The following is a 9527-nucleotide window of genomic DNA, read 5'->3' as shown; positions in this document are numbered from 1 at the left end:
GCAGCACACCCTGCACACCTACAGGAATAGGCACTAAAGGGAAACACTTGTAAACATGGTTATTTTGGTCATTTAAATGAAAATGCCTGTAAATGGGTGTCATACAACACTCCTGCAAGTTGGGGACACCACCTTCCATTTCACTCTTCTCTGATTTTTAAACTCCTCTACACACCTAGCTACAGTTGTGCCAGCAAATTTTACCAACTTCAATTTTGTTAACAAAACTGGTGGAATAGCCACACACAAAATGCATTTGGTGACACACTGTCGACAAAAGTCGGCACTTCCACTCCACTGACAACCTTCTGCCTGCCCCAGAGGAGGAACAGTGTCTTTTGTCAACAGTCCTTTGGGTGGACAGGTCGCTGGGGGGTTCCCAACTCTCCCGGACTGGACGCCACCCGCAGCGGGAGGGGAGGTCTAGGGCTGGCACCGGGAGCTCGGTGACGTGCGTGGCCTCGAAAGGACGGGCGCATTCGTACTGAAGGCGCAGCCTCGCGCCCTCCACCCGCCTCACGTTACTTCCTGCCCCGCGCATGCGCCGACCAACGGCTCCGTCCGTCAAGCTGCCCTGGCGCCGGCTACTTTATCGGGGGCGAGGGGCGGGGCTATCAATCTCCCTCCCAGCAGCCCCTACGGCGCCGGCGCGAGCGACGTGGAGCCCCGGACCATCCGCGCGCCCCGGGCCATAACCACCTCCACGTTCCCATAATTCTACGCGGAGCAGGTGGGAGGGGGCGCTTTCTTTTTGGCGTCATTTCCGCTTCCTTCCGCTTTCGCCGAGATGGTTCCCCCGGTGCAGGTGTCGCCGCTCATCAAGGTAACGGGGCTGCGGGCGTGGGCCGGGGGTTGCTTGGGGGCTCGAGACGGCTCCCTTGGTCCCGTCACCCCGCCGGGGCGGAGCCTAGTCGAGGCGGGCTGAGCCGAGTGGGAGAAGGTGACCCCGGCGGAGGTCAGAGCTGGGCCTGGCGGGATGGGCCCAGACCCGGCTGTGCCGGCCGGTCCCCTTCCTCGCGCTCCGTGTCGCGCCTTAGGGCCGGGTGCTGCGAGGCTGGGCTGGGGGAGCCCTGCCGAGTCGGGTCCCTCTAACTTTTTCTGTGTGCAGAACAAAACGTGTGTGCGCGGATGTGCACCACCAGGAGAAACGCAGGTCTCTGCTAATCTCTCCCGGGTGACTGCCCCAGTGCTCAGCTTATAGGGGACACTGCTGCTGAGCCGTGCTGAAAGGCAGGGGCCTCCTCCCAGCCTTGTGTGAGGTCGGTTTTGAACTTGGGCTTGTTTCCACTTCCCGACAATGAGGGTGGTGCTTGGGATCACAGCACCTGGGGCTACCCAAGCCCTGAGCTGCCACCCCGCTTCTCAGTGTCCTGCAACCACAAAATCCCCATCCTGCTCTACATGCAAAATAAAGCATTTTCTTCCTTCCTTCCTTCCTTCTGCAGTTCACCAGATATTCAGCCCTGCTGCTGGGGATGGTCTATGGGAAGAAGAGATATGGTAAGTGCTGAAACTGCATTTGTTGCTGCAGGGGGAGCTGTTAAATTTAACTCACTGGTCACTAATATCTATGACCATACAATATTCTGCTGCCCTGTGACAGAGAGGAGGTGAAGTCCTATGATGTTATAGTCCCTTCTGCCTTAAGCTCTGTGAGTGTTTATTTTGACCAGTCCATCAGTTCCTAGTGTAATGAGCAGACTAAGACCTAGGATATATAGTCATTTGCAGTTATTGAGTTGGTTCCAGATGAAATAGACAAGATGGGTGACATAATGTTGTTTTTTGGTCCAAAAAATGCAAGATATCCTGTGCATCTGACAAAGTGGGTGTTTACCTATGAAAGCTTATTCTCCAAAAATCTGTGCGTCTGAAAGGTGCCACAGGATTTCTTGTCATTTTTGTGGCTACAAACTAGCACAGCTGCCCCTCTGATATTTTAATAGACCAATTTCTGCTGGTGAAATAGACAAGCTTTTGAATCACACAGAGCTTTTTTTTAGTGACCTGAAGTTGGTCCAATAAAAGTGATTTCTTCCTCCACCTCTTATTTTGTTGTTACTTTGAATATAAACAGTTTATTATTATGTATAAACTCAGTCAGAAGTTTACTAGTCTTTATTGATGTTAGTGTATTTAGGTTCATGTTTGCTAAATCCTGTCAATAACAAAAGGAGTAGATGTACTTAAATGTTGGTAATCTGTCTTACTTTGATATATTGAATAGCAAAGTAAACATACATGAGGCTACACAAAAAATTAAGCTGCTAATTACATGTTTAGAATGGCACCTTGAATTTGGTGAGCATGTTGGCTGGAGTGTACATAAACTTATTTTAGTATTAAACTTAAGGTCCAAGGGTTCCATTATCTGAACACAGGCCCCTAAAGTATGCACCGTCCTAATTCTCTATTTTGATTTAAATTTGTATTAAGTAGTTCATTAGCAGTACACAGCTGAAGACCAGGCAGTAGTTCAAGTACTTTAAGATCATATCAGTCTGCTATGAGTAAAGGCAACAATAATGATTTATCTACCTGCTGATTTAACTAAATGCTTTTTTGTAAGTGATGTAATGAAATTAATTCAGTTTCTTGGGATGAGCACAGTGATGCTGGTATGAAATTGTGTTTATTGTAGGTTGTTTTGCATTATCATAGTGCTTAGGAATAAGATCAAATAGCTGAAAGTTGAAGCTAGACAAACAGAATAAACAGTGGTCCGTGCCCCAAGAGTTCACAGTTAGGTATAAAACATTTGACAGCGGATGTGCATACCCACAAGTGGGGAACACCAGCAAACAATGAGATGGTGTTGGCCAACTTGATGTGTATTAGTTTCAGGATAGCAAGCTTTCTGAAGGCATGGCAAAGGAGCATATGAAGAAGTATGAGGTCACATTAATTTTTTTTGACCCCAGAAGGTTTCAGTAGAATAGCACAAAAGTACTTATTTGAAAATGTAACTGGCAAATCAGAGACTAGCATTTCAGTTACCTGTGCAATAGGGAATTGAACCACTCTGACAAAATCTGTTGTTTGTCTTAGTTAAGTCAGTGTTTCACCTAGAAAAGCCCCCCAAACTCTAGAGACAGGCCACAGAATCATAGAACAATAGAGCTAGAAGAGACCTAAAAAAGCCATCAAGTCCAGTCCCCTGCCCTAGGCAGGACCAAACCCATCAGATCAGCCCAGCCAGGGCTTTGTCGAGGCGAGACTTAAACACCTCCAGGGATGGAGATTCCACTGCTCCCCTGGGTAGACCATTCCAATGCTTCACCACCCTCCTGGTGAAAAAGTTTTTCCTAATGTTCAACCTGGACCTTTCCAACCACAACTTGAGACCATTGTTCCGTGTTCTGCCATCCGTGACTACTGTGAACAGCCTCTCTCCAGCCTCTTTGCAAACTCCCTTCAGTAAATTGAAGGCTGTTATCAAGTCCCCCCTCAGTCTTCTCTTCTGCAGACTAAACAGTCCCAATTCCCTCAACCTTTCTTCCTAAGTCATATGCTCCAGCCCCCTCATTATTTTGGTTGCACTCTGCTGGACCCTCTCCAGTGTATCCACATCCGTCCTCAAAGTACTGCTCTCTAAGGCTTTGTGTGCCCTCAGTCAGTGGTTCTTAAACTGTAGATTGGGACCCCAAAGAGTTGCAACCACTTTTCCAATGGGGTTGCCAGGACTGGCAGTGAGCTTGCTGGGGCCTGAGGACTTGAGCCCTGTGCAGCATGGTTCAGGTTATAACCTTCCTCCCACCTGGGGCTGAAGCCCTTGGGCTTTGCCCTTTTTCCCACCTGGGATAGTGTGATTTGGATGGGCTCAGGCTTTGGTTCTCCCCCAGGGTTGCTTAGTAACTTTTGTTGTCAAAAGAGGGTTGAGCTGCAAGAAACTTGAAAACTGCTGCTGTAGGTGTTGAGGTTTGTTGCACAAGTATAAAGGCCTAAGGTTCATTTGTTGCATGAGTGTAAAGGGTTAATAGTTTTACACCAGTGTAGTACCTTTTGGCGGAGAGGTGAAGCATTATCTAATGTCAAAAGAAGATTTTTGCACTGCTACGTTTACATTGGTGCGTCTGCACTAAATGCCTTGAGTGGAACTGAAATATTTGCTTTTAAGCTTTTGTTTATTAGCTGTCAGAGTTTTCACTGCTGGGGGAAAAAAACGCATTTCTTCAGTGTCTTGAAGATGCAAAACTCTGGAGGTGTTTTGGTAAAAACCTAAAAGTGGAAGCAATTGTCCACTAGTTCGTCAACTCATACTGGGCAAAGGAGGCTTTTTTTGAGCGGGTAGTTTATAAAAGTCTTAGGTGTGAAATACTGTAGACAAAAGGTTACGGATACATAACAGTTTTGTTCAATGACAGACTACCTAAAGCCTATTGCTGAAGAGGAAAGGCGAATAGAAAGTGAAGAGAAAAAGAAGCGTGAAGAATTGGAACGAATTGCAAAAGAACTGGCAGAAGGTAAGTTTTTTTTAAATATTGGTGTGCCCATTCTGTATTCTACATAGGGAAACATGGCTTAAGGTATCTGCTTCTTAAAATAAGCAAATGGACAATGTCAAGTGGCTTAAATGAACATGAATGAAAATATTTTTATATTTAACTTTTCATTGAAATGCCTTTATTAAAACTAATATTAAGATGATGGAAAATGTGGACATGAACATGTTCTTGAATAATTACCGGAAAATAAAACTATTAAAAATAGGATTTTTAATATACAGTAAACCCTCAAAATGTGCGATTTAATGTGAGTTAAGTGCAAGTCAAAATCCCGCTCTTCCCCGGCCCTGGCACAAACCTGTGCTGCCATGGTGCAACCCCTTCTGCCCTGGTTCAAACCACCAGAGCATGGCTCTGGCCACCCTCACACTTGACTCCAGCTCAACACCCCCCCTCCCCGACGTGGCTGTGGCTCCACTCCACCCCCCACAGCCCTAACTCACGCCAGGCTTAACCCCCCTGCCCCTTCCCATGGCCCCAATCCACCACTAGGCTTAACCCTCCCCAACTGCTCCGCCCCCCCCCCCCCCCCCCCCCCGTATTTACCTTTCAAAAAGAGCTCTAGGTGCTCTTGCTCCTTCTCCACTGCAAAAGTGCATTCTACCGGGGAAGAAAGCCGCCCTCTGATGTACGTGAAATTCGAGTTATGCAAGAGGGTGTGGGAACACAACCTTCACATACCTTGAGAGACTACTGTAGTTGTCCAAGCTGAAACCAGTACAGTTACCATACAGGGCAATCCTAAAAAGCATGATAGTTCTGAAAGAAGAGACAGGGATGGCCTAGTTAAATAAAATCATTTTTAACACTTGCTAACTCTGTTTGTTGGCCTTGGATGTGGAATATGCTGCTGAAAAATTGAAATAGTACTTATCAAATGTCATTTTATATGCCATGAATGCACAGCTCAGCAGCAGTTGTAGCCAGGAAAAGGGGCATTTATGTTGCTTATTCTTCATCTCCTTTTTGAGTTCTGAACAGCTGTTGGCCCAAAGTTTCTGCCTAGCAATTCTTCCTAACTTATTTTTGACAGTAGAACAGTTTCTTCGTGTTCCCAACTGACAATTAAAAGCATGCCCATCTTAAAACTGGCAGGACATATAATCAATTTAGAACTCTTTGGATACCCACTTTGGCACAAAATGATTCTGAAGAGGACACTTCTCTTCCCCTCCCCCTCCCAGTTCATGGGCTACAGACTTTTTTCAGAGAATAGAGCACAGACTACTTGTCCTTGAACAGTGTCTGCCAACCTTTTCAGATTGGCAACCCCTTGTTTGAAGTTTTTAAAAACAAAAATCCCTTTCCTTTACTGTTTTACAGTAAATGTATCAGTGGTAACACTACATAAGGTTTGTGTGCATGTTGAGCTGTTGATGGGATACCTGAAGGGCAACTGGACAAGCAAGCTTTTCTAGGCTTTAGATGGTAGTAAAACTTTCCATTCCTGCAAAAGCAACGAGGGGTCCTGTGGCACCTTATAGACTAACAGAAATGTATGAGCATAAGCTTTCGTGGGCAAAGACCCGTTCGTCAGATGCAGGTAGTGGAAATTTGCAGAGGCAGGTATAAATAGGCAGGCCAAAGCAAGGCTGGAGATAACGAGGTCTCTGGAGAAATTCCACCGGGATTTTAACAACTTCCACCCCACCATCAACCTCGGCCTGGACCAGTCTACACAGGAGATCCACTTCCTGGACACCATGATGCAAATACGCGATGGCCACAGAAACACCACCCTATACCATAAACCCACTGACTGCTATGCCTACCTTCATGCCTCCAGCTTCCATCCCAGATGCACCACACAATCCATTGTCTACAGCCAAGCACGAAGATACAACCGCATTTGCTCCAACCCCTCTGACAGAGACAAACACCTACAGGATCTTTACCAAGCATTCTTGAAAGTACGGTACCCGCCCGAGGAAGTAAGGAAACAGATCAACGGAGCTAGACATGTACCCAGAAGACGACTACTACAGGACAAGCCCAAGAAAGAAACCAATAGAACACCACTGGTCATCATCTACCATCCTCAGCTGAAACCCCTCCAGTGCATCATCAGTGACTCACAGCCCATCCTGGACAATGATCCCCCACTTTCACAGGCCTTGGGAGGCAGGCCAGTCCTTGCCCACAGACAACCTGCCAACCTGAAGCAAATTCTCACCAGCAACTATACACCACACCACAGTCACTCTAACTCAGGAACCTACCCATGCAACAAACCTCGTTGCCAGCTCTGCCCACATATCTACACCAGCAACACCATCACAGGACCTAACCAGGTCAGTCACACCATCACAGGTTCATTCAGCTGCACATCTACCAATATAATATGCCATCATGTGCCAGCAGTGCCCCTCTGCTGTATACGTTGGACAAACTGGACAGTCCCTACGGAAAAGAATAAATGCGCACAAGTCGGATATCAGAAATGGCAATGTACAAAAGCCTGTAGGAGAGCAGTTCAATGTCCTGGGCCACACAGCAACAGATTTAAGAGTAGCTATCCTACAGCAAAAAAAATTTTAAAACCAGACTCCAAAGAGAAACTGCTGAGCTGCATTTCATCTGCAAATTTGACACCCTCAGCTCAGAATTAAACAAAGACTGCGAATGGCTGGCTAAATACAAAAGCAGTTTCTCCTCTCTTGGTGTTCACACCTCCAGATCAACTGCTGGTAGTAGGCCTCACCCTCCCTGACTGAGTTAACCTTGTTATCTCCAGCCTTGCTCTGGCCTGCCTATTTATACCTGCCTCTGCAAATTTCCACTACCTGCATCTGGCGAAGTGGGTCTTTGCCCACGAAAGCTTATGCTCATACATTTCTGTTAGTCTATAAGGTGCCACAGGACCCCTCGTTGCTTTTGCAGATCCAGACTAACACGGCTACCCCTCTGATACTTTCAATTCCTGGTGAACTGATTGTAACCCACCAATTGAGAAACTCTGTCTTAAAATATTCAGCAGCCCAACAGATCTTGCAACATTGCATTCTTGCTAGTTTTGAATCCACATTTTCCCTCTGAGGTTTCTATTGTTTGTGCCTTGATATACTGTTAAATAATTCACTTTTCCCTTTACATCTTTATTGACTCTTGTCCTTTTCTTCTTTTTTTGTGATTAATCCAGTTTTATACACACTTTGCTCACTACTGAAAGGCAAAAATCTCTCAAGTCTTACTAAGGCTAGAGTTAACCCCTAAACTCATAAAAATGAAGTAGTTACACTCACTAAGCCTACAAGCTTGTCTTTCGATGAGGACTTTATTTTTTCTCATTACTTCATTTCTTTAAATTATATTCTTCCATTAGTCCTTATCCCTCTTGTCCAAGACTTCAACCACTCGGCTTCTGTTATTTTTAATCAGACTTGTATGGAACTTTAGGTACATGGATTTTAAATGTAGTTGAAGTGTCTCATTAGGAGCAGCAATACCTTAACAGAGACCAAAAATCTTAAAAGTCCCCACATTTTAATAGTACAGGGGTTACTGACTTATTTCTTAGGTTAGGCTCCTTCATTTCCATAAAGTAGATCATGGATTACATAATTTAGAATGGGTGATGAGTAAACCATTTCACTTCTCATTAACAATTGCCTAACATCCCTGGGGTAAGGAGAGCAGGTACATGTATTAAATACTCCAAATATTAGTTTTGCTGAGTGCAGATTAGCTAGTAGAAGTGAAGAGAGTTACCAGCAAGTGCCCCAGTTTGCTATATGCAGTCTGGGAACATCTGTACTTGGTATTTGTCCCAGCTTATTTTTTAAAATGGGGACTCTCCTTATAACATTAGATGGGATCTAAAAATAAAGTTCTGTAAATATTGCATCACTGAAACCTTAAAACAGCTCTGGAATGGGCACAGGGAAAATGAAAGTCATTTGCTAAAATCTGGTTTTCAAAGTAACAGAGAGGAAGCCGTGCTAGTCTATACACTATCTAAACAAAAAGCAGTCAAGTAGCACTTTAAAGACTAGCAAAATAGTTTATTAGGTGAGCTTTCGTGGGACAGACCCATGGTCTGAAGAAGTGGGTCTGTCCCACGAAAGCTCACCTAATAAACTATTTTGCTAGTCTTTAAAGTGCTACTTGACTGCTTTTTGTTTTGATGGTTTTCAAAGGTGTGGTTTGTGTTGTCATTTTTGTGAACAGGTCATCTTTTTCTTCCCTGAGGCTTTTGAATATTTATGATGTTTGTATTGTACAGTGGTGAGCTCACCTGACTCTCTCTTCCCTTTCAGCCAGTGAAGAGTCTATACTGAAATGAACAAATTGCATTGGACCTCCTTTTCATCTTTGGCAAAATCTGAAGCTTTGAATTAGCCGTATTAAATTCCTTTAAGCATTATATTTACAGTTTCCATCAATAAATGTGTGAAAAGTATTTATGAATTGATTTTTTGCATATACTACACAAAGTACAAATAAGAGATTTTGATGCAACAGGAAGAAGCAGATATTCTATTATGTATCCAGTAGGGAATCAACATACCTCATGCTAAAGTGACCCTGACATGTCTAAAAGTGGAAAACCACTAATTGTGGCTCTGGCTTGATGGGTGAAATCTAGTCTAATAATGGTTAAAATCATTGCTACAGCACAGACCTACAACTCCTGTACTTAACCAGGTATTCAAATTCAAAACTGCATTTTGAATGTCGAACAGCAGGATATTGGGAAGATTCAGTTTTCTTTACTTCACTGAGTGATGGGTGTATCTAAAACAGTCTAGAAAATGAGTTTTCTTGGAGTAAATGTAGTAAGTGTACCTTAAAGATTTGGTCAGGAAATTTCACATCTGTAACTTTGTATGGACTGAACAATGTTAATTTGGGATTTTGCATTGAGTTTTTTACTCTTAATTCTTCCAAATGGTGGACCTGACAACATTTATGAATGCCCAATAAATTAAATCTTTAGCCTAGTGTATTAAGTGCTTATTTTTAATATCACTACCTTTTTCAGTACAACCATATCAGGAGCGTTTGAACTAACGTATTATCTGT

General features: G+C 44.2%; 1 protein-coding gene across 1 annotated transcript; it reads left to right on the top strand.

Annotated features, from left to right (window-relative positions):
• Nucleotides 1–720: 720 nt before the first annotated feature.
• On the top strand, nt 721–8904 carry ATP5ME (ATP synthase membrane subunit e). The gene is made up of 4 exons (XM_074994022.1): nt 721–823; nt 1446–1500; nt 4365–4463; nt 8762–8904. Exons 1-4 carry the CDS (start codon nt 788–790, stop codon nt 8785–8787), a joined length of 216 nt encoding a protein of 71 aa, XP_074850123.1. The 5' UTR covers nt 721–787; the 3' UTR covers nt 8788–8904.
• The last annotated feature ends 623 nt before the right edge of the window (nt 8905–9527 follow it).

Source organism: Carettochelys insculpta, chromosome 5, assembly GCF_033958435.1.
Source record: "Carettochelys insculpta isolate YL-2023 chromosome 5, ASM3395843v1, whole genome shotgun sequence".
NCBI classification, from domain to species: domain Eukaryota; kingdom Metazoa; phylum Chordata; order Testudines; family Carettochelyidae; genus Carettochelys; species Carettochelys insculpta.
This window is presented reverse-complemented; position numbering and strand designations above follow the sequence as displayed.